General features: G+C 38.9%; 1 protein-coding gene across 2 annotated transcripts; it reads right to left on the bottom strand.

Moving 5' to 3' along the window:
* Positions 1–688: 688 nt before the first annotated feature.
* On the bottom strand, positions 689–26,372 carry cpsf2 (cleavage and polyadenylation specific factor 2). Of its 2 annotated transcripts, none has more exons than XM_061886240.1 (15): positions 26,213–26,372; positions 23,681–23,846; positions 23,441–23,600; positions 19,601–19,706; positions 18,338–18,467; positions 18,142–18,257; positions 15,383–15,570; positions 15,015–15,305; positions 14,479–14,579; positions 14,166–14,369; positions 12,618–12,785; positions 12,319–12,541; positions 10,053–10,367; positions 6,798–6,932; positions 689–1,031 (listed from the first exon to the last, which is right to left on the bottom strand). In XM_061886240.1, the coding sequence occupies exons 2-15, from the start codon at positions 23,827–23,829 to the stop codon at positions 939–941; spliced, it is 2,379 nt and encodes a 792-aa protein (XP_061742224.1). In that variant the 5' UTR covers positions 23,830–23,846; positions 26,213–26,372; the 3' UTR covers positions 689–938. The 2 variants fall into 2 exon arrangements, with proteins under 2 accessions (XP_061742224.1, XP_061742225.1); XM_061886241.1 differs by having other exon boundaries at positions 12,618–12,770.
* Positions 26,373–26,454: the final 82 nt, after the last annotated feature.

Genomic DNA, 26,454 nt, shown 5'->3' with positions numbered 1-26,454 from the left:
GGGTTTCACCACATCACAAATTTTTGTAAAACATATTCTACATCTTTGCCCTAATTGAAGCATTATGCAACAAAAAGTGGCTGAATTAAGTTAAAATACAAACACAACAGTAGTAAATGGCCACTAGAGGAGACCAAACCAATCAGGTGACATTATTCAGTATGGTGGGCACCAAATGGCTCAGCCTGAATTACAATATTGCAGTGGTTATTAAAGCATCTCAGAAAACACTTGGCTCTCCAAAGACCACCGTAATGACCAACATTAAAAGCGTAGTAGGCCTAACTATTCATTAAAAATGGCCTACCGTAGCCGGAATGTAACGACTTCAATAAAGGCTGATGAACCTTTGCTAACGGCTCAGGTCAAGTCGTTACAATTATTCAATTAAGTGATTTTTTGGCATACCACTTTGAGAATCACTGCAATTATGGTTTTAAAGAGTGTAAAGGTAACTAAAGGGTGTCATATCACTCCGAGAGGGTGCTCATAATGTTGAACAGTTCATAAACCGGTTTAGTAAACAGTTGTTTTTTTAATGCTCTACTTTCAATTATAATTAATGGTTCGTACTTTGCCAGAAATTGATATATCACTGTCATGTCTGGACCCGATTAACAGCGATAAACGAGGGACGACTGTACCTGTGTTGTGGTTTAGTAAAAATAAACGTCACAACTGCGGGGAGTAAGATTTGGAAAAGTACTGTATATTTAATAAGAAAAAAACATGGAGGAATATCTCTCGTCACATACAAGATGCGTCCCGGGTATAAACAAAAAGAAACAGCTGCTCCCAGCACTAGAGATTGTTACCTGGAGAAAATGTAAAAAAAATTAAACTGTACAATGGATGCTCTGGGGCCACAGCTGGAGGTATCCGAGGGGTGTGGGATGGGCATCTCCTCAGGGTAAAGTCCTCATAAGGGATGTGTGCTGCTATACTACAGCATACTGCAGATACAGCAACTTCCGGATCTTATAGTAGTCGTCGCACAGGCAGCCTTCCAGGCCAATGCGTCCCGCCTCCGTCTGGACAAGGAGCGCACACGCACACGCACACGCACACGCACACGCACACGCACACACACACACACACACACACACACACACACACACACACACACACACACACACACACACACACACACACACACACACACACACACACACACACACTTGTGGGTGATCGAGGCTATGGCCTTAATCAGCATTGTTTTAGGACTTTCCTATCATCTTAAAACATGTTTGAAGCAATTTACACTTTGCACAAAGCTCTGCAGCTGTTTCAACTTTCCACTTGCACTGACGCTGACTCCTGAAACAGTCTCTGTGAGTTCATTTTCTGGGTTGGGTCTATTTTAAGTTCTTGTCAATTATACATTTTTCTTGTTGATGTCTTGGTTTGTGCATACTTTTCCTTTTATTTGACTTGTTAAGTTCTAGTCTGGGTTCCTTTTATTTTTTTCTCTCCCCAAGGCAGGACTCCTCCTATGCCTCTGGGTTTGTTGTCCTACTTTGGCAAGCTCTACGTGTTCCGTTTGGGTTTTAATGTTCTATTGCATTTTGTTAATAGTGACTTTTATTTTCCCCTTTGAACAAGAAACACTATGGCTTTTGATTTTGTCGTTAAAAACACGATTAACAAGCATACTGCTGCTAAAAATCTGACATTTTAAAGGAGAACTGCGCTTTTTTGGGGAATTTTGCCCATCGTTCACAATCACTATGAGACATGACGACGGATGTATTTTTTTAATGCATTCTAAATAGTAAATTATAACCTACTACCAAAGAATGTACAGCAATTATTCTCAACTAAAGAGGAGAAATATAACCTTAGAGGAAAATCTAATTTGAAACATTTGTAGGCACGTACAACACTTAAAATCTTTAGCATATCAGTATGTGGAATTAAATTATAGAATGGATTAAGTAAAGAAGTTAAACATTGTACTGATATGATCCACTTTAAGAGGCTGTTCAAATTAATAGTGTTTACAAAGTACAAAGAAGAAGAATTATGAAAAACACTTTCAACCTTATTGAAAATAAGATATTCTTCATCTCAGTATGTTAATAATGACTGAATTAATTAATTACATATTACAAAACTGTTGTGTTACTCATTCACGGATGTCATTTTGCTGTAAAGAAGGTCAGTGAATGAATGTATATATTTTTGAACGCTCTGACGTGGGAAAGGGGTAGGATTAAATAAGCTTTGCTTCTTCCTACTCCTTTTCGGACATGATGTATTGTGAAAGGATATGAAATAGCCTGATGTATAATGTTATAGGTATTTCATGTTCAAAATAAACTAAGAATGAAAGAAAGAAGTAAATAACTCCAATCAAAAGTCAGCTTATAATGGAGCCTATAGGAGTTGCTCTATTGTGCTTATGAAGCACTAAAAAAACATCTCAACACTTCCATTAGGGTTTTAAGATTGATGGATGTAAGTAAATATGTACTATAATAACAGGCACATTTCCAAAAATATTTAATATTTACGTCATTATGCAAGTATATATGTAATGTAGTAAGAGGCACATTTATAATAATATTTAATATTTATGTCATGATCTAAGTGTATATTGTGATTATATAGCACATTTATAAAAAATATTTAATATTTACATCATTATGTAAGTATATGTGTAATGCAGTAACAGGTACATTTATAATATTCAATATTTACATCATGATGATTGATTTATTGAAACTTGTATGAGTAGATTGCACAGTACAGTACATATTCCGTACAATTGACCTCTAAATGGTTACACCCGAATAAGTTTTTCAACTTGTTTAAGTCGGGGTCCACGTTAATCAATTCATGGTAAATTTAAAGTATACTGTATATGTAATGTAGTAACAGGCTCATTTATTATAACATTTCCGTCATGATACAAGTGTATAATGTAGCTATAAAGCACATTTATAATAACAGTTACGTCATAACGTAAGTATATATAATGTATAAACATTCGCATTTATAATAACATTTAGTATTTAGGCCATGATGTAATTGTATAATGTAGTTATATAGCCATGATGTAATTGTATAATGTAGTTATATAGCACATTTATAATATTTATGTCATGATGTAAGTATATATGTTATGTAGTAAAAGACACATTTATAATAACGTTTAATATTTCCATCATCATTATGTAAGTATATATGTAATGTAGAAACAGGCACATTTATAACAACATTTAATATTCACATCATTATGTTAGTATATATGTAATGTAGAAACAGGCACATTTATAACAACACTTAATATTCACATCATTATGTTAGTATATATGTAATATAGAAACAGGCACATTTATAATAACATTTAATAAATATATAATGACGCAAGTCTATAATTTAGTTGTATAGCACATTTATAATAATATTTACGTCATGATTTAAATATATATGTGTTAGTAACAGGCGCATTTATAATATTTACAACATAATTAAGTTAGACCCGCTCGACATCCATTGCTTTCCTCCTCTCTAAGGTTCTCATAGTCATCATTGTCACCGACGTCCCACTGGGTCATTATTGTCACCGATGTCCCACTGGGTGTGAGTTTTCCTTGCCCTTATGTGGGCCTACCGAGGAAGTTGTGGTGGTTTGTGCAGCCCTTTGAGACACTAGTGATTTAGGGCTATATAAGTAAACATTGATTGATTGATTGATATGTGGTTATATAGCACATTTATAATATTAAATATTTACGTCATGATGTAAGTATATACAGTATGTAATGTAGTAACAGGCATATTTAAAATAACATATAATATTTATGTTATAATGTAAGTATACATGTAATGTATTAACACGCACATTTATATTATTTTATATTAACGTCATGACATAAGAATGTATGCAATGTAGTAACAGGCACATTTATAATAATATTTACGTCATGATGTAAGTATATATGTAATGTAGAAACAGGCAAATTTATAAGAAGTTAAGAACATCTAATATTTACGTATTTTGATCATTTTAAGCATACGCGGCGCATTAATTTCAAAAGCGCATCGCAACTTTCACTATTTTTTATAAACATCACTGATTATTACTCACTGCAGACTTCGTGAGAGTCATCTAGCATAATAAAACATCACTTGCTGTATAAGGTCTGCTGTCATTAGGATGCTGACTGCTCGTATGACTGCTAGTACGTTCCTATAGTCTCATTTAGCTGAAAAACGACTCATAATCCTCGCGAAGAAAAGGGGGGTGGAACAAAGCATTTTTTGGTGTCGTTCTTGCCATTCCAAGGTCTAAATTAGCTGTCTAAGTGTACATACTTGTCGGAATACGTCTTAATTCTTCTACTATCCAGGTGAGAGGCATGATTTATGATCTAGAATAAAGTTTGACAAGCAAGGGAACGAGAAAGCAGCTGATCAGCGTCGCTATAAATATTTTGTCTGCGTTAGTGCTTATAATAACAAAATCACTAATATTTGGCTAATATTCAAGTCACCAGATGTAAATGGAGTATTGTTGGAACTTTTTGAAGGTTTTTTATCGTGTTTCATGGGCGGAATAAAGGACCTCCCATTGGCTCCGCTGTAAGCAGACTTTTATTTACATTAATTTATGAGTGAAAATGCATTTGAAAAAATACATCCGTCTTCATGACTTTCATAATGATTGTGAACGATGGGCAAAATTCCCCAAAAAGTGCAGTTCCCCTTTAAACTTCATTAAGCTTCAACCGATCAATAACAACATTGGAATACTGACACAATGCCAAAAACATTAATTTAACTGAAACTTAGCAAAATTTGAGGGTGTACTCAAACTTAACTCAATTCAAGCAAGATTCTCCATCCTTCTACTTAGTTCTATTGTGCAAAGTTAAGTAATAAAGTAGTTATCATTTATAGCATGGAGGAGTGACAGCTGTTAAGGGTCATATGATATTTCTTCCTTGTGGTCTACATAACATGTAGTGGTGCTTATTTGGTCAAAATGTTGCATAGATTATGTTTAACACACTCTCTGACTGTTTCTTTAGGATGCGCGGTTCTGTGGCCGGTCTTACTTATGTGCCTCCACTTCGACTGCGTCTTTCTCCCGCCATCTTTGTGGTAATTTTAAGCGCTTCCATATGGAGTCTACTAACAGATATAAGTTTGAACTTTACACTACCTTGTGTTAGAAATGGCAACATGCATGTTCATGTACGAGCCAGTCTGCCCCAAAACAAGAGGATAGCGAAAAAGAATGAGCTTATTGACTGCGTCGTCGGACTACAATGGCGAACTCGTGCAAAGCACTTTTGGAAAAACTTTACCATATATGAGTAATACGCTAACGTCACATTTGGGAACGATGTCACCAATTGTGCAAATTCCAATCGAATCGTTTGGAGGAAGTATGAAAGAAGGAAATATTTTTTTATAAATATCTCCGCCATACCCTAGTAGAAACATTTAAGTCCTATCTTAAAACACATTTGTATACTCTAGTCTTTAAATAGACCCCCTTTTTAGACCAGTTGATCTGCCGTTTCTTTTCTTTTCTCCTCTGCCCTCCTCACCCTTGTGGAGGGGGGGACACAGGTCCGGTGGCCATGGATGAAGTGCTGGCTGTCCAGAGTCGAGACCCGGGGTGGACCGCTCGCTTGTGCATCGGTTGGGGACATCTTTGCGCTGCTGACCCGTCTCCGCTCGGGATGGTCTCCTGCTGGCCCCACTATGGACCGGACTCTCACTATTATGTTAGAACCACTATGGACTGGACTTTCACGATATTATGTCAAACCCACTCGGCGTCCATTGCATCCGGTCTCCCCTAGAGGGGGAGGGTTACCCACATTTGCGGTCCTCTCAAAGGTTTCTCATAGTCATTCTCATCGACGTCCTACTGGGTTGTGAGTTTTTCCTTGTCCTTATGTAGGCACCGAACCGCGGATGTGGTTGTAGCTTGTGCAGCCCTTTAAGACACTTGTCATTTAGGGCTATATGAATAAACATTGGTTGATTAATTGATGATACCTCGATGATTAGGATTTTACAGTTTCAGATCCCAAATACACAAAAACAGGTACCAATAGGTAAGAAAAGTTGGTTTTGCATAACAAGATTAACAATAGTCCGGAAAATGTGAAATCAAACCATGGAGACATTGCGGAGACATTAACAAAACAATCTTGCCTTCCTTCATACTTGCTCCAAACGAGCCGTTTGGAATTTAAGACTTAAGTGACTTATTTTGCCTTTGTTATTTCGACAGATATCTTTAAATATGGTAGAGTTTTACCCAGAGAGGTTTGCGCGAGTCCGCCAGTTTATTCAGTTGCAGTCAATACATTCCTTTTTTTCTCAATCCTCTTGTTCTGGATGCACTTGCATCCTCCGCTGTTACCATTTCTAACACAAAGTAAAGCATAGTCCGAACTTATTTCTGTCAGTAGACTCCATATGGAAACGCTAAAAGCTACCACATGGCTGACGTGGTGGAGACGCAGTCGAAGGGGGCTTGGCCTGGAGGAAGGCTTTGGGATGTAAATAAGACTGCCCACAAAACGGCACATTCAGAAAGAGGCTTGCAGACGGTCAGTATAAAAAGAAAATCAATACAAAACTTTGACCAAAGAACCATCATTACATGTGATGAAGACCACAAGGAAGTGTTTTGAATGTACAAATATATAATACGATCCCTTTAAGTGATTTCAAAATGCGCACAAACGGCATACTTCATATTTTGAGAAGTGTTAAGACAAGGACATTTTACTTTCAACAAATGTGCAAACTCGATCATTCGGACTCACCCTGCGAACAGCTACCAGGTTGTTGCATACCAGCACCCCTCCTACGAACTCGGCCTGAAAGCCTGCCCTGAGCAAGACCTGCTTGAAGTCGGAGAGGCGAGGCTCGTTGATGAACACCGACTGATGTCCGGGCATCTGGACAGAGCACAGCAGGGGCGGGGCGTTGGATACTCACTCCAAGGACAAGTTGGATTGGTTCTATGTCCTTGTGAATATATTACCTTCAAACTAATAACACCCATCTTAGGTCGATATTGCAAATTATACAACCTAGACCTCGGGGATACTCTATTATTAGTTTAATGTACTTATGCCTTCATACATACAAACCAGTAGGTTAGTGCTGGCAGTCAATAAATAAATCGAATGATAAATGAAAATAAACTTGATAACTTTGTTTTCTTTGACTGTCGCTGTCAATCAGGGTGCAAGAGGGTTCACTCTGTTCATTGCTCTCAGCACCTGGGCGTGTTCATTTAACAGTGAAGTGAAGTGAATTATATTTATATAGCGCTTTTCTCAAGTGACTCAAAGCGCTTTACGGTATAGCTCGGTTGGTAGAGCGGCCGTGCCAGCAACTTGAGGGTTGCAGGTTCGATCCCCGCTTCCACCATCCTAGTCACTGCCGTTGTGTCCTTGGGCAAGACACTTTACCCACCTGCTCCCAGTGCCACCCACACTGGTTTAAATGTAACTTAGATATTGGGTTTCACTATGTAAAGCGCTTTGAGTCACTAGAGAAAAAGCGGTATATAAATATAATTCACTTCACTTTACATAGTGAAACCCAATATCTAAGTTACATGTAAACCAGTGTGGGTGGCACTGGGAGCAGGTGAGTAAAGTGTCTTGCCCAAGGACACAACGACAGTGAGAAGGATGGCGGAAGCAGGAATCGAACCTGGAACCCTCAAGTTGCTGGCACGGCCGTTCTACCAACCGAGCTATACCGCCCCAGCAGGATTAAAGGAACAGAGTGAATGAACAGAGTGAATCCTCTTGTCAGCACAAACACATTTTCGATGGGAGACAGGTCTGGACTGCAGGCGGGCAAGTAAAGTATCCGCACTCTTTTACTACGAAACCACGCTGTTGTAACACGTGGCTTGACATTGTCTTACTGAAATAAGCAGGGGCGTCCATGATAACGTTGCTTGGATGACAACATATGTTGTTCCAAAACCTGTATGGACCTTTTAGCATTAATGATGCCTTCACAAATGTGTAAATTACCCATGCCTTGGGCACTAATATACCCCCATACCATCACAGATGCTGGCTTTTGAACTTTGCGCCTATTACAATCCAAATGGTTATTTTACTCTTTGTTCTGGAGGACACCACGTCCTCTGTTTCCAAATATAATTTGGAATGTGGACTCGTCAGACCACAGAACACCTTTCAACTTTGCATCAGTCCATCTAAGGTGAGCTCGGGCCCAGCCAAGCCTGCGGCGTTTCAGGATATTGTTGATAAATAGGTTTGGCTTTGCATAGTAGTTTTAACTTGCACTTACAGATGTAGCGACTAACTGTAGTTACTGACAGTGGTTTTATGAAGTGTTCCTGAGCCCATGTGGTGATATCCTTTACACACTGATGTCAATTTATGATGCAGTACCGCCTGAGGGATCAAAAGTCCATAATACCATCGCTTACATGCAGTGATTTCTCCAGATTCTCTGAACTTTTTGATTATTTTACGGACCGTAGATGGTAAAATCCCTAAATTCCTTGCAATAGCTCATTGAGAAATCTTGTTCTAAAACTATTCGACAATTTGCTTACAAAGTGGTGACCCTCACCCCATCCTTGTTTGTGAATTACTTAGCATTTCATGAAAGCTGCTTTTATACCCAATCATGGCACCCAACTGTTCCTAATTAGCCTGCACTACTGGGGGATGTTCCATATAAGTGTTTGATGAGCATTCCTCAACTTTATCAGTATTTATTGACACCTTTCCCAACTTCTTTGTCACTTGTTGCTGGCATCAAATTCTAAAGTTAGTGATTATTTGCAAAAAAAAAAAGGTTTATCAGTTTGAACATCAAATATGTTGTCTTTGTAGCATATTCAACTGAATATGGGTTGAAAATTATTTGCAAATCATTGTATTCCGTTTATATTTACATCTAACACAATTTCCCAACTCATATGGAAACGGGGTTTGTAAATGGTGACCATCTCTAGTATCGCTATGATTATTTATCCATCCATGCATCCATCTTCTTCCGCTTACCCGAAGTTGGGTTGCGAGGGCAGCAGCCTTAGCAAAGAAGCCAAGACTTTCCTCTCATCGGCTTCTTGGTCGAGCTTTTCTGAAGGGATCCCGAGGCGTTCCATAGCCTCGCAGCTGGTTTCCTACCAGTTAAACGCGCCCTTAACACCTCCCAGGGGTGGCATTGGGGGGGCATTCTGCTATGATTATATTGTCCATCCATCCATCCATTTTCTACCGCTTATTCCCTTTCGGGGAACGCGGGGGGCGCTGGCGCCTATCTCAGCTACAATCGGGCGGAAGGCGGGGTACACCCTGGACAAGTCGCCACCTCATCGCAGGGCCAACACAGATAGACAGACAACATTCACACTCACATTCACACACTAGGGCCAATTTAGTGTTGCCAATCAACCTATCCCCAGGTGCATGTCTTTGGAAGTGGGAGGAAGCCGGAGTACCCGGAGGGAACCCACGCATTCACGGGGAGGACATGCAAACTCCACACAGAAAGATCCCGAGCCTGGATTTGAACCCAGGACTGCAGGACTGCAGGACCTTCGTATTGTGAGGCAGACGCACTAACCCCTCTGCCACCGTGAAGCCCTGATTATATTGTGTTGTATTTAATTTAATTTCTATTTATTGTTGGTATTAATGTTATTGAGGAGTGCTGTGCGTGTATTAAATACAACTGAATATTGAATTACCAAACTCCACATGTATTTTTCTTGCACAAAAGATAGCATTGTTTGTTCTCATATCATATAATAAGCCCTTTTTGCAGGCGGCCCTTAAAAGTCATCTGTAGCTTGGAGTTTTTCCCCAGGTCAAGGTTAATTTGCATGAAAGTGACATGTACTGAAATGAGGTCAGCCATTAAAGCTGACGGGCAAAGTAGACGCCAGGCAAAGACATAATTTATTACCAATTTTCCAATTATGCTACTAAGCTGTGTATCGGGGGGGAGGATCCCTTTGGATCAATGAATCAACTAAACTAAGGCGAACAGATAATATTGCAAGTAATTCTCACCTCGTATGAGGGCAGGGGCTCCAGTGTGGGAATGATGTCGCTCTCTTCGGAAGGCTCTTTCTCGTCCTCGCCAAACAGGTTCTTAATGGCCCGCTGAGCTGCCACCGCGACAGAAGCGTGGTCGACATCAAGCTCGGGGGTGGTGTCCATGGGCAGCTCGCCTTCCTCTGGCTCCTCTTTTGCACCTTCTTCCAGCAACACGCCCATGTCCACTTTCGCCACGCGCATGTCCAGCACACCGTCGATCCACGCCAACTCCGTGTCCTTGGCCTTGCAGAACTGCAGCGAGCTCACCAGGGAGTCTTTCAACCGCACCTTGACCACACAAAGTTGATCAATTTACTACATAAATAAATGTATTAATTTTTTTCTGCATGGTTGACACGACGGCACAGAAAACAACATAGAGCAGAAGGGAGCAACTATTTGGGTCTGGGCTGTACATCACCTGTGTACAGAAGCTTCAGGTGTGCAGAAGTCCTGTAATGCTACACAAATATCATTAATCTATGGAACACGGCTCTATTCAGTTTGTGTTAAAGGTACATACAGTGGGTAATATTTGCAGAAATAAATCTATGAAATACAAAAAAACACAACTAGCTTTGCTGCAGTTAGAGTTAGATTAGTTTGTATTAGTCCAGGGATAAATGTCTGTCTTTTTTTACAGTCCCTATTTGTTTTACCAACAATATCGTTTCCATGGCTGCGATTTATGCTGCAGCACATCAATGCAGCAACTTGCGCCCTCTGCTGGTTGCTACCAAGTAAGGAGTTTCTTCACTTCATTAATTTACATAAAAAATATTGTAAGAGAAAAATCAGGATAAGTTGATAACCTTTCCATTTGAAATAAAGGGAATCTATAAGAATTTACAGGAATATAATCAATGTGAGAAATTGATGGTAAGTACTACAGGTGATTAAAATTGAATCAGATTTTATGAATTTCTAATCTGCACTATGCATTAATTAGTGCCCCATATGTGTCATGCGATTTACAGAGGACATAACATCTGCACACTGCAATGTGTGTATCAAGACCCCACTGGTGTTATGTCAGATCGAATAACTCGATTCAGCCATTTTCATATTTGTTGTAATAGATTTCTTGCCTCTTGTTAACAAAACATGCATTGCATACAATTACATTCAAGTTTAATTTAAAAAATTAAGAAATTTAAAAAATATTGTATTTTCTTTTGTATTTTTTCTGTTTTTGCATATTATGGATTAATTTAGAATGGAAAAAAAAAATCAAATCCATTTTTTTTGACCACACTTAAATAGGGATGTATAACTTAAGGATTTAATTTTATTTTATTTCATTTTATTGATACCAATACAGCAGAGAAGTATTTTATCAACACCTGTAATTAAGTCTTAAACAAGTCAACTCTGTGTGGAGTGCAAGGTGCAATGCAGTTATGTCATGTCATCATCTTGTAAAGACATCGCTGTGTTTCTATATGTTACAATTACACTCAGCTGAAAATAATATTCATGTAGGCAGTGCACAGACCTTTTACATGATATATCATCTAATATATGTAATATAAATCAATACAATCAGTTAGTATGTTAGGTGGATGTGCATTTAAAGCAAGTTGTGTTTTGATGCCACACAAACGCAGCGCGGTGGAGATCGACTCGAGACCTTGTAGCTATCTTGCTTCAGAGAAACTTTATGGATTATTATATAATTTGAATTGTTCTTTTTTTTTCAATGGATTAAAATCGGCCTGTGGATTATTGGATTGCTGCGAAGACGGTAACAAAGCGCAGTAGCGGCGGTCGTGAATAAAGCGCGATCACTTCAAACTGACACTAACACTTATCAGCACTTTTGATGAGGCAATGTTGTGTTACAAACTATTGTGAGGTGTTGGTTCCTTATTTTTGATTATTCAAAGCTGATCATCAGATTCCATCCATGTTTTTTTTTGTACACCGAGCAGCAGCACCTAAAGTGAATGTGACAGCGTGTCATAAATACCACGGTCAGTTGGGTGAAAATCCTAATAGTCCCACTAGGTCAACCCAATTACAAACTGGTACCAAAAAAATACAAGTACACGATATACATTTCTACCCCTAATGCATCATTCTTGCTGTTAAATGTTTCCTGATAGAAATAATAGCTATTTTCCCATCCAAGTAGCCACATACTGTAACTTTTTCAGGAAAATTTGCATTGATTTCCATGGAAACTGTCCAACCAGCCAGATTTCTTATGTAAGCCCTGCAAGGTGATATAAAAGCTGACCTGGTAGATGTGAGTCTCGCTGGTGGCGTCCACAGTCTCTTGCAGCTTGGGTGTGTACACTTTGATGTCCTTGGTAAAAGCTTTGCACGACTCCGCCAGGTCCAAACTGGCTTCTGGAGGGCCGTGAACAATCACCAGCTGCCGGGGCTTCATCTGATTGATGATCTTCTTGATGGAATCACCGTCGGAGCGACCTTCATAGTCTATGTATGTTATTCTGGCCCTGCGGGAGACAAGATTCATCAATTATCCTTTATTCAAATCCCCCCCAAAAATAGCCTCAGTCACAGATGACTCACTTGATTTCCAGATTTTCAATAGTAGAAACACATTTGGTGGGAACAACAGAGAGGTCCTGATCCATCGGCTCATTGCCGTTGGTCAAGCCAGATTCCAGTTTGCTTTTCTCCTCCTCTTTAACTTGCAGTTCAGGGACAAGAAAATCTTCTATCCTGAAAACAAACTGACTTCTTACACACAATTAGGGCTGCAGTTATACATTATGTTAGTAATATGGTAATTATCATTTAGTTTGTTCTGTTAATCTTGTAATCTGAACACACTTTATAGCCTCAATGCATATTTTAGGGGTAATAGTTAAAATAAACGATGCATTTACGGTACTTCATTTACCTTGTGCCATTTAATTACCTTCTGTGTACCTTCTATTTGCCTATCTCCTGTTTCCTTTTTTACCTTTCATTTACCTTATGGTTACCTTCCCCATTTTTAACTTTAATTTACATTCTACTGTAGTTACCTTATTTTCAAATGTTTTACCTACTATTACATTGGTAAAATTCTTTTGACTTATCGTTTCCATATTTTAACGTCTATTTAACTTCTTTTCACTTTTATGGTAGCTTCTATTTACTTATTTTTAACAGTTATTTCATATTTACTTGTTTTACCTTCCATTTACCTGTTTTTATCTTCTATTCACCATTTTTCACTTTGAGTTACCTTCTTTTACCATATTTTACCTTAGTTTATCTTGTTTTGCCTTCTATTTGCCATATCATACTTTGTATTTACATTTTTACCTTTTAATTATTTCTTTTTTTACATTGTGTTTGCTTTTTTAAAATCTTTACTCACCTTCTTTTTTAAACTTTTATTCACTTTCCAGTTACCGTCTTTTAATTTCTATTACCTTGGTTTATCTTCTATTGACCATAGTTTGCCTTCTATTTGACTTAATTATATCTTCTATTTAATATTTTTAACCTTCTAATACCTTTTACTTACCTTCGATTTATATTTGACTATCTCTAATTGATCTTCTATGTGCTTCATTTTACCTTCCATTTATCTTTTTGTCTTTGTATTCACCTTTAACCATTCTAGTTACCTTCTTTTACCCTCAATGACCTTGTTTTACTTTTTTTTTTACCATATTTCACCTGTATTTGGCTTCTATTTACACTTGTTACCTTCTATTTAGCTTGTTTTACCATCTTTACCTTCAATTACCTTGTCTTTCCTTTTTTAACCACATTTTACCTTTATTTATATTAAATTTACCCTTGTTACATTCTATTTGGCTTGTTGTACCATCTTTACCTTGAATTATATTGTTTAACCACATTTTAACAATATTTTTCCTTTTATTTACCATCTTTTACCTTCAATTGCCTTGTTTTAACCACATTTTGCCTTTTATTTACCTTCTATTTACCTTCTATTGAACTTATTTTACCTTCTTTCATGCGTTATGGATTTGACCAATTCTTATTAGTTACACTGAATAAACAATACCTCGAAACAAAAGAATATAAATCAAAGCTTTTTTCTAATCAAATTAATTGATTAATGTGTTTGTGACACATATCTCTCAAAAGGGATACCTGATGATTTCTCCATATTCGTCCCATTTGATCCTTTCTTCGTGTGTTGGGAACATTGGGTAGGACTTCTTGGCTTGCTTGAAAAAACTGCCTTTGCGGTTGCCCTCGCCCTTCATCATCAAGTCGTGGTGTTTGGTTTTCACTACAGCTGGTTGATCCAGGTCGTCTTCCAAGTCGCTCTCGTCACTGGAGTCCACATCCACCCTGCAGGAATGAAGATATACTTTTTAGGTCAGTAGCTTTCTCCTATTTACCACTTAAGCACAATACAATTGTTTGTCATTATATTTCATGTACCCTCTATCTGACTTACTCTTTTGCTTGTTCCAGTTTTTTTGCCGCTTCTTTCTTTATTTTATCATTTTCAAGGTATTCCTCCAGATCCTTGCCTTCAAGCTTCACTCTTTTCCTTACCTGTTGGTTGATGACACAAGGCACAAACAAGGTAAACACATGGTATTATTTTTATCAATTTTTGTGTGAGCATGTGATATAGTGGTATAGTGTACTTTTCCACAGTACAGTAACCTAGTCACCAACACGTGGGAGACTTTATTTTGGCATTGAATTCTGCAGAATGATACACGTGCAAACAGACTATTTCGCTTACTCTCACGTTTGGCCAAAAAATTGGGGAAAAAATGTTGCAAAATATTTATATATGCCTATACGTTGGGAAAATTAATGCAGAAAATCTTTCTTATCTGCTTTCTCGTTACGACTACCGAGGTGTGGATTTCGCAACTTCACCCTGTATTCTTTGCAGGCAAGCCAGGACAGTATTGTGTCGTTCAAAGCAGCAATGGAATCATCTAAACCTCTAATAATATGTGTGACTTTTCCTCTCACCTCCAGATCTAGCATCTTCTCCCCTGGGTTGTCGATGAGGTAGCGGGAGAGTGTTCCAGGTGTGGTGCGATACGTCAATATGACCGAGTGTTTGCTGTCTTGGCACCATTTGATAAAGAGCTCTCGGGAAAATCCAGACTCGAGGTCGGGCTGGCTGCACAGCACCACCTTTGGGTTGGGCACCCGAGCCAGGTCTGCCAGGCTATGGCACAGGGTCAAGTGGCGGAACTGGAAGGGGTTGTTTCTCTTGTCCTCGAAACACCTCATGAGCTTGTCGCTCATCCACTCCACCTGCGGACAAAATGAGTGAAATGTACTGTTCCACCTAATGTGCAGAGGGTTTAAGAGAGAATATCAGTGAATGATACCTGGGACTTTGAGAACTCCACAACATTGTAGCTGACATTGTTAAGTAGGGCAAGCGGGTAAGCTCCAAGCCCGGCATCTTTTGTCCTCCAAATCTGGTCCAGGAGTTGGGCCAGCTCCAACACCCGCCCAGCTGTATCCACGGCGATAAGCACATTACCGTCCCCACGGAGCGTCTCCATTACATTGGCTTTGCAGAGAGGTTGGAAAAGGGACAGAGATGACAAACACATTGTTTTGAAATGTACTATTGTACAGTCGCATACAAATTGGCCCACTTCATTATGTACACATCTACGTTCTAAAGAGAGATCAATACAAGACCTCTGCCAACCGTTCTTCGTGGGGCCCTAATTTATAATTCATTGTTTTATTCGTATTCTTTCATCGAGCTTGCAGGACACGCCCAGACCGCGTAGGTTAGGCAAAAAATGCGAGCTATTACTGATGAGGTGGGTTTTGTGTGACGCCTATTTTAAAGTTCTGAAGCATGAAGTTTTACTGATACTTGTGAAATTCATTGAAAACCATGAAAAATATTGCCACATGACCGCGTGTTGCTATAGTGAGGTAGTGTGTAATTGCACACTACAACAGCATCTTCTTCCTCGCTGGATGTGAACAATAAACCACAGATTAATCTTTGTTTCACTTATTATTCTACCCACCCTGATGTTATTTGTGATATTAGAGTTATTTTAAGTACAAATGTTTGTGACGCTGTGACGCGTAGGAGTGGCTTGACAGCTGTTCTTATATGTGCTTGCGCAAGAGGGAATGACAGTTTGATAGTAACTGTTAAAAAAGCAATTTAATTAATTAGAGGACGTTACATTATATACTGTAAATTACAGACGATAAGGCGCTACTTTTTTATTACACTGTGAAAAAATGGTGCGGCAAAGTTTTTTTCCGCTAATGGTCAAAAGTTTTGTGTTCAATGGTTTTTAAAAAACCCTCTCAAGCAAAGGACTGACATGGTTATTGTTTGTGCTATGGCGGCATCTTTTGGATGAGTTTGCTCACTGCAGGAGCTGCAAGTTGAAATTGTACTTCCCTGTTTTGCCTTAAACCGAAAGTAAAACCATCCATAGCGGTTCTGTACGAAAGGATTCTTCATTCATCACTCCAAGCAACCTTTGCATGTTATACAATATAACTAAAACAATTCTTACTTACAAATCTGTCCCATGTGTGATGTAGGTAGGAGTTTTTTATGCTTATTCATACATTCTATTATAATGTAATGAAGCTAGTATCGTTAGCAGTAGCTAATATGCCAAAAAGTATACGAGTGCCTTTGTTAATACTATCAACTTACAATGTCATTTTTTTTTCTATTGTTTCAGTTTCAGTATTTCCTCAGTAAATTAACCAAAACGTCACAGTAGAGTTATTTCTGATTGAGTCTGTTTAGCTGTTTGGAGAGCTAGCTTTCGCAGGTCCATGACGATGACTTCTGTTTTGTTATATCAGACACTGTTTGGAAACAATTAAGGTATGCAAATAAACATCTACAAATGTTTCTGTGTAAATAACTAATTTCACAATGTATATATCTGCATCTTACAGTTTGGTACGGCTAATATATGGAAAAATATTTCATCCCAAATTTTGTGGGTGCAGCTCATATACTGGTGTGCTCCATAGTCCGGAAAATACGGTATATATTTTCTATTAAATAGTCACGAAGTTCGATGATGAAATTGTTTGGTGAAATTTGTACATTAAGTTGAGACATATATTTATACAGTAGATATGTAATGTTGATGTAACAAGCTACTTTTGCCATGTAGCTTGTAGTATAGCTTGCTACAATTCTCTGGAACTAGCTTCCCCTGTAGATTAGCTACATTTAAAGGGGAACTGCACTTTTTTTGGAATGTTGCCTAACATTTACAATCATGATGATGACGATCAATGTTTTTTTGGGGCTGTCAGAGGCACCAACTTGTCGGAGTACATCCTCAGACTTCTTCTGTCCAAGTGAGATGCATGATTTATGATCTACAATAAACTTCCAGTCGATCATGTCGAAATTGTACACAGGCTTGTGATCACAACGCCGCTGTAAATAGTTTGTCTGGGTTAGCGCTTATAATAATATCACTAATACTTAGTAAATATTCAAATCATGAAATGTAAATTGAGTATTGTTTGCGGTTTTTGCATGGTTATTTATTAGGTTTTATGGCCGAAATAGACGACCTCCCATTGGCTCCGCTGTAAGCAGAGTTTTATTTACCAGCTACAATGCATAAAACAAAAAAAAAATACATCCGTCATCATGTCTTTCATAATAATTGTAAACAAGAGGCAAAATTCGAGAAAAAAGTGCAGTTCCCCTTTAATCGAGATTCACTACTTGCTTAGCTTCCTACATTTTCCAAGTAGCTTGCCCATCGCTGGGTGAACAATGCGTCCAAACTTTAACTGCGATATGAAGTTTCATCTTCCCGGGGCGCCGGACTTAGAGGCACGCAAGAACAAAAGTACTTTGACAGATATCGCCTAAATATAAAACTTGCTCCACCAAATGTGAATATTCATTTAACAACATCTCTATTGATGGCAGGTTATTTAGTTACATGAGACTGACAAAATATCACACCTTATCAGTGCGGTAAAATTCTACACAACCACAATAATAAACATACTAAAAATTACAATCCATTTTTGACTGTACATCTCAAATAATGCTCTTATACTGACAAAGGAAAGGTACTGATGGGACAGGGTACACAATGTGGTAGATACTTACTAAGCAGTTGTTCATCTCTTTGCTTGCGGCGTGGTTGCACGTAGGCGGCATTGAAGGAGTCCGTAATGAGCAAGGAAGGACGACTGATGCTCTCCATGGTGCAGCCGTTCAGGTGGCTGGAACGGCAAACACAAACGTGACGGCGGGAGCCAAAAACCATCAATTATATGTTATTCTTGCATGCACGCGTCCTCACATTTCTCTCTTGTGGTTGAAGTCCACAGCATAAACAATCTCCTCCTCGCCATCCTTCACAATCTTCCAAATGGTCCCGCCAATCATGTGACCAGCCGGGAGAGGCGTAATTGATAGACCATGTCCCTTGCCTATCAGGTACAAAAACAATAATATGATGTAAACAATATATCCCCACATTTCCAAAAAAACAAACAGATACATCATTATTAACAAAGCAAATCTGCTTCAGAGGGATATAAAGGGAGCCCTATAGGAGACTAAAACACAGTTGTAATCCTCTCTTCTACTATTAATCCTTCAATATCTGGTAAATACCTGTGCCTTTTACCATTAAAATGTGTTTATTAAGTCTGCAGGGAATATTATTGCACTTGTAGAAGGTCATGAAAAGGCATTTTTAAGTAAGGGTGTCCCAATATAATATTGATTTATATTGATATCAGCACAAATCATACACAGCGTTAATATTTTCATGGTGTGATATGTTAAAAACAACTTTTGATCATGTGTAATGACTCAAACAGAGAACAATGGAATGTATGAAAAACACAAACCAATGTATTATTAATTCTGGAATGGATTTATGCTGTCTTTGAGATGAAATGGAGTGGTAATTGTTTTTTGGTGACACATAGTGGTCGCTCATGACGCAGTAAATATAATTATGCTGACATATTTGTTACTGGATACTTTCTAATATGTTTTTGCCTTGGAGACTTTGTATGTGTAAGAATTATGCAACTACAATTAATTATAATTAAAAAAGGTAATGTTTTAGACTGCATTGTTGTTCTTTTAAGGACATTACTTTTTTCAAGCTTGTGTGCTTTTGTGTGCTTAGCTGTTGTGTAGCTGCTAGCTCCTACTATGTCAGACTTATGCCATATGTTTTATTATATGTGTTATTTTTTTGCTCAGTTTCTGTTTTTCCTCATTGATGACTTTTGGTCGCATTTTGATGCTTCCCTATTGTTTTTCATATGTTTTGTTCTTTATGGACTTTTGGAGCCAGCAGTGCAACCACGTGGTTTTAATGTGTGCCTAAAAGAGTGGCAGCAGATCAGAGTAGTTAATTGAGATGTTCATCATTTTACAATTGTCAAACAATTTCCCTCGTTGATCAGTAAAGTTTGTCTAAGTCGAATATCAGATCGGCACAAATGTATTAAGAGTGTGTCTATCATTCGTGCATAGCAGTGATATAATGTATATAATAAACCTAAGTGATACAGACAGTTTTGATAACACTCTTGTGACTCACCTTTCAGATTCACAATCTGTGAGTACTTTAGCTGCTGAATTTTATCGAAAGCGCTGTCCACATCATCAAGAGTGAAGAGAGAGAAATCTTCACTGTTGTTTCGTGACTGCATGGGGAAAAAACACATGGAAGAATGAAGCAGTGTTCAAAACTCACCTAATACTGCAACAAAATTGATATGGAAATAATAAAAAAGGTTAGCAAAGAAACTTCAGAACCTTTGATTAATATCAGATATCTATAAATTTAAATGTGAACACAAAATCAGAATAGCAAAAGTTGTACTGATTCATAAGAATGGAGACAAACACCAGTTTACAAACTACAGACCTGATTCCTTACTTTCACAATTTTCCAAAATCATTGAAAAATTGTATTACAACAGATTGGATACGTTCATAAAAAAAGGGGAACACTCGCGGACAACCAACAGAGCAAACATTTCAACATCAATGGCATTAATCAAAATAACGGAAGAGATAATCAGCGCAATAGACGGTAAATAACATTTGATACAATTAATCATAATATATAAGTTAACAAATTCAAATGGTATGGCATCAGAGTATTGGTCTTAAACTGGGTAAGAAGCTACTTAACCAACAGGAAGCAATACTTGAAGATAGGAGAACAAACGTCTACAGATCTAAATATATCTGATGGCGTACCCCTGGGATCAATACTGGGACCAAAATTGCGCCATCTTTATGTAAACGACAATGTAAAGTGACAAAGGACTTAAAGTTAGCATTATTTGCAGATGACACGACTGTGTTTGGTCTAAGAGAGAACACACAGACGCTAATATAAGTAATAACAGAAGAAATGAACAAATTAAAAATAGTCAGACAAAAACAAACCATCTTTGAATCTCAATAAAACTAAATTATTGTTATTTGGCAACAGTAGAAGGGGAAAGTCAAACACAAATACAACTAGACGGACTACACATTGACAGAGTAAAATAAATCTGATTTTTGGGTGTGATAAAATGAACTGGACCTAAACGGAGGTTAATTTGTCTCTTTAGTATGAATGCTCTTTGTGAAACTATATTTATGTAACTGAATTTTTAGCTTTTGAATTTTGTGAAGGGAATTGTTTACATCAAATTTTGCTGACAATTTCATTGAGGAAAAAATGTGTTAGCAAAATGTGTGACTTTAAAAAATCAGCGCTGAAAATTTTGCAGCTTCAAAAAAGCAAGGCCCACTTCCGGTAAATTAAGACATTAAAATGATTTTTATGTTGTTTTATGCCCAAGGAACCGGCTTTTTTTCTGCTTTGCAAGACCGCATCACGTGACTTCTAACTTGACACCTCACTGGCTGGTTCTGAGACAGGATCGATTGCTCCAGTCTTAATTTACCGGAAGTGGGTCTTGCGTTTTTAAGCAGCAAATTGTTTCTGCACTGAATTGTTTTACACAAAAAATTGGTAAACACTGAATTTTAAAACACTGAATACTCCAACACGCACATTTTGCCAGCAATTTTTTTTTTAATGAAATTGTCAATATACCATAATTTGATTTTTTTTTTAATTCAGTTAACTAAATTTGAACGCATTAATTCTGTGTCAAAAAAAGTTTTCGTAATAAAGACACAAATTAATCTCCATAGAGATCTTACGTTAAAAATTTACAGCAAAAGGTAGCGAGAAATATTGACGCAAAATATGTACTGGATCAAAATCACTCCCATTTCTCTACTGCTCGCTACTGTTACCATATCATATCCTCTCTGGGGGGGAGGAGGGTACTAGGATGACAGGGGATGCAAAACAATAACAGTGCAATACTTTTTCATAACATGGTCACTCCTGCCTGGTTTCTCTAGTTATGTTTTTATTTTACTGTTATATTTTTATTATTTCCATTTATACCCTCATTATTTACTTTTTACGTTTTAAATTTGATCTCAATTTTGTACATTGCTGCTGGAATTTTAATTTTCCTCAGGGAACTTTCCTGAATAAATCAACAAAATACTATCTATCTATTTATCTATTAGGGCTGCAAATCTTTGGGTGTCCCACGATTCGATTCAATATCGATTCTTGGGGTTGCGATTCGATTATATATCGATTTTTTCGATTCAACGCGATTCTCGATTCAAAAACGATATTTTCCCAATTCAAAATGATTCTGTATTAATTCAATACATAGGAATTCAGCAGGATCCACCCCAGTCTGCTGACATGTTAGCAGAGTAGTAGATTAAAAAAAAAAAAGCTTTTATAATTGTAAAGGACAATGTTTTATCAACTGATTGCAATAACGTAAATTTGAATTATATTTATATAGCACTTTTTTCTAGTGACTCAAAGCGCTTTTCATTGTGAAACCCATTATCTAAGTTACATTTAAACCAGTGTGGGGGGCACTGGGAGCAGGTGGGTAAAGTGTCTTGCCCAAGGACACAACGGCAGTAACTGGGATGGTAGAAGCGGGGATTGAACCTGGAACCCTCAAGTTGCTGGCACGGCCACTCTACCAACCGAGCTATATCGCTATACCAGGTAATCTTAGGCATCTCATTATTTAAAAACACAACTTACTTAAAGGCCTACTGAAACCCACTACTACCGACCACGCGGTGATGAAATCTTAACAATGAAACACATGCCAATACGGCCGGTTTAGTTTACTAAATTGCAATTTGAAATTTCCCGCTAAGTATCCTTTTGAAAATGTCACGGAATTATGACGCGTGCGCGTGACATCACCGGTTGTAGCGGACATGTTCTTCCAGCACCACTCACGGCTATAAGTCGTCTGCTTTAATCGCAGAATTACACAGTATTCTAGACATTTGTGTTGCTAAATCTTTGGCAATTTGTTCAATTAATAATGGAGAAGTTAAAGAAGAAAGATGTAGGTGGGAAGTGGTGTATTGCAGCTGCCTTTAGCAACACAAACACAGCCGGTATTTCCTTGTTTACATTCCCGAAGGTGAAGCTTTACTATGGAACAGAGCGGTCAAGCACATGGTTCCCGACCACATGTCAACCGGCAGGTTTCGGTGACAAAATTGTGGTAATAAGTCAGCTCTTACCGTAGACATGAGCGGAGCTTGCGTCCTCCTGCAGCTCCAGACTCTCTTACCTCCTCCCACCTGAGACACTGGCGGTCACCACACCCGTGGCAAAAACCCTCCGACTTTCAGGTACCGTATATTAACACTAAAACACTATTAACACAATAAGCAGATAAGGGATTTTCCAGAATTATCCTATTATCTGTGTCTAATAACATCTGAATCGCTCCCACTGCCCTCGCCTTTTTATTTTTTTCCTAGTACTTCACTCTAACTATCCTCATTCACAAATCTTTCATCCTCGCTCAAATTAATGGGGAAATTGTCGCTTTCTCGGTCCGAATCGCTCTCGCTGCTGGTGGCTATGATTGTAAACAATGTGAGGAGCGCCACAACCTGTGACGTCACGCGCACATCGTCTGCTACTTCCGGTACAGGCAAGGCTTTTTTATTAGCGACCAAAAGTTGCGAACTTGATCGTGGATGTTCTCTACTAAATCATTCCAGCAAAAATATGGCAATATCGCGAAATGATCAAGTATGACACATAGAATGGACCTGCTATCCCCGTTTGAATAAGAAAATCTCATATCAGTAGGCCTTTAACTATCCATTTATGTTAACTTTATAATTTACTTACTCTTGATCTACTGATTTATTCAATGTTGTCTTAGCGACTGAGTACAATTATGTTTAACCTGTGCTTCTTCTTACTACTTTTCAGACATGTAATGAGAAACTGGAAACGTGGTAACGCAATAAACCCACACACCAATAATATGTACATACAACCACTTCTTACCTGATAAAGATCGTACATGAACATTTGACCCATCTTATAGACTGGGATTGTTGCATAAATGGTACAATTTAGGCCCAGTTTTCCCACGGCGTACGGCAGAGCTCCCAGGTGAATAGGATCGGGGTGGGAGAGAAGCACGGCATCAACCTGATGAACATGCCTGCAGGAGCAATAACAACAAACGTCACACACATCCATTTAGTCTTCGCGTAAAATGATGACTTTGAATATTGCAATCACCGCTTTATAGCATCGATAATGTCCATGGAGAAGTTCTCGTCCCAGCCACAATCCAAAAGGAAGCGGAATTCATCCACCTGCAGCAGGTAGCAGAGGGCAGACTCCTCTTGAACTCCTGACAGAGCTGTCAGCTTGATAATGGACGTCATTGCTGATTATTCAGTATCTGTAAAAAAAAAAAAAAAAAAAAAAGGTTGGGTTACACACTGGCAGAGTACTTGATAGGAAGAAATGGGGTATTTGTTAAATAAGCTCTGCTACTTCCTCAGTAGAAACATTTAAGTCCAATCTTAAAACTCATTTGTATACTCTGGCCTTTAAATAGACCCCCCTTTTAGACCAGTTGATCTGCCGTCTCTTTTGTCCTCTTCTTCGTGGAGAGGGGGCACAGATGAAGCGCTAGCTGTTCAACGGCAAGATCAGTCATCTGTGCATCAGTCGGTGACGTCTGTGCGCTGCGGACTTGTCTCCACTCAAGATGATCCCCTGCTGGTCCCACTATGGACTGGACTCTCACACTATTAACGAGATCCACTCGACGTCACCCAAATCTGCGGTCCCCTCCAAGGTTTCTCATTGTAGCCCATTGGGTTGAGTTTTTCCTTGCCCTGATGTGGGATCTGAGCCGAGGATGTTGTTGTGGCTTGTGCAGCCCTTTGAGACACTTGTGATTTAGGGCTATATAAATAAACTTAGATTGCTTGATTAGATTGATTCTTCCTACTCCTCTTCAGAAATGTGATACGAAATATGATGTATACAATAAAAGTTTATCTGTGTTGGCCCTGTGATGAGATGGCGACTTGTCCAGGGTGTATCCCGCTTTCCGCCCGATTGTAGCTGAGTTAGGCGCCAGCGCCCCCCGCGACCCCGAAAGGGAATAAGCGGTAGAAAATGGATGGATGGATGGATGATTGCTTGATTTGATTGATTCTTCCTACTCCTCTTCAGACATGTTGTAATGCAAAATATGATATATAAAAAAGAGTTTATCTGTGTTGGCCTTTTGATGAAGTGGCGGCTTGTCCAGGGTGGGACCCCGCCTTCCGCCTGATTGTAGCTGAGATAGGCACAAGCGCCCTCCGCGACCCCAAAGGGAATAACCGGTAGAAAATGGATGGATGGATGATTGCTTGATTAGATTGATTCTTCCTACTCCTCTTCAGACATGTTCCATCCATCCATCCATTTTCTACCGCTTATTCCCTTTTGGGGTCGCAGGCGCCTATCTCAGCTACAATCGGGCGGAAGGCGGGGTACACCCTGGACAAGTCGCCACCTCATCGCAGGGCCAACACAGATAGACAGACAACATTCACACTCACATTCACACACTAGGGCCAATTTAGTGTTGCCAATCAACCTATCCCCAGGTGCATGTCTTTGGAGGTGGGAGGAAGCCGGAGTACCCGGAGGGAACCCACGCATTCACGGGGAGAACATGCAAACTCCACACAGAAAGATCCCGAGCCTGGATTTGAACCCAGGAATGCAGGACCTTCGTATTGTGAGGCAGACGCACTAACCCCTCCTCCACCGTGAAGCCCTCTTCAGACATGTTGTAATATGAAATTTGATGTATACAATAGAGTTTATCTGTGTTGGCCCTGTGATGAGATGGCGACTTGTCCAGGGTGTATCCCGCTTTCTCCCCGATCGTAGCTGAGATAGGCAACAGCGCCCTCCGCGACCCCAAAGGGAATAAGCGGTAGAAATGGATGGATGATTGCTGGATTAGATTGATTCTTCCTATTCCTCTTCAGACATGTTGTAATACGAAATGTGATGTATACAATAGAGTTTATCTGTGTTGGCCCTGTGATGAGATGACGACTTGTCCAGGGTGTATCCCACTTACCGCCCGATTGTAGCTGAGATAGGCACCAGCGCCCTCCGCGACCCCAAAGGGAATAAACGGTAGAAATGGATTGATGGATGGATGATTCTTCCTACTCCTCTTCAGACATGTTGTAATACGAAATATGATGTATACAATAGTTTATCTGTGTTGGCCCTGTAATGAGAAGGCGACTTGTCCAGGGTGTATCCCGCTTTCTCCCCGATTGTAGCTGAGATATGCACCAGCGCTCTCCGCGACCCCAAAGGGAATAAGCGGTAGAAAATGGATGGGTGATGATTGCTTGATTAGATTGATTCTTCCAACTCCTCTTCAGACATTTTGTAATACGAAATATGATGTATAAAACAGTTTATGAGAAGGCGACTTGTCCAGGGTGTACGCCACCTTCCGCCCGAATGCAGCTGACATAGGCTCCAGCACCTCCCGTCACCCCAAAAGGGACAAGCGGTAGTAAATGGATGGATGGACGACAGTAACTGCATGTATGTTGGAAATAACAAACACCATTTTCCATATATACACATTAAAAATAACTTTAGCAGCTGAATGGATAGAAAACATGCTAAAATAATTCACACAACAATAACGGATCAAGCTAGCTACCCGGCAAGTCAACTAGCAAACTTTCAAGCTCTTGGTTACAATGAATGACTTGATGATGCCAAACGTACCATTCCTTCATATATAAAATAAATATATAGTCGAAGTGGTCAAAAGAAAAAAACGATGCTATTCGTGGCGTAATTAGATGATTAAGACATTACGGCGAGCGTCGTGGGAGCGCAATAGTCCGCCATGTTTGCCGTCACGTCCCGCGTCAAAGGGCACGGGACCGTACCAAGTCATTATCAACAACATACTCATATTAAAACCAACATTTGGATTCAGTCACATTAAGTAATTGTTAACGTTA

The sequence above is a fragment of the Nerophis ophidion genome, linkage group LG24 (genome assembly GCF_033978795.1).
Source record: "Nerophis ophidion isolate RoL-2023_Sa linkage group LG24, RoL_Noph_v1.0, whole genome shotgun sequence".
Lineage (NCBI taxonomy): Eukaryota > Metazoa > Chordata > Actinopteri > Syngnathiformes > Syngnathidae > Nerophis > Nerophis ophidion.
This window is presented reverse-complemented; position numbering and strand designations above follow the sequence as displayed.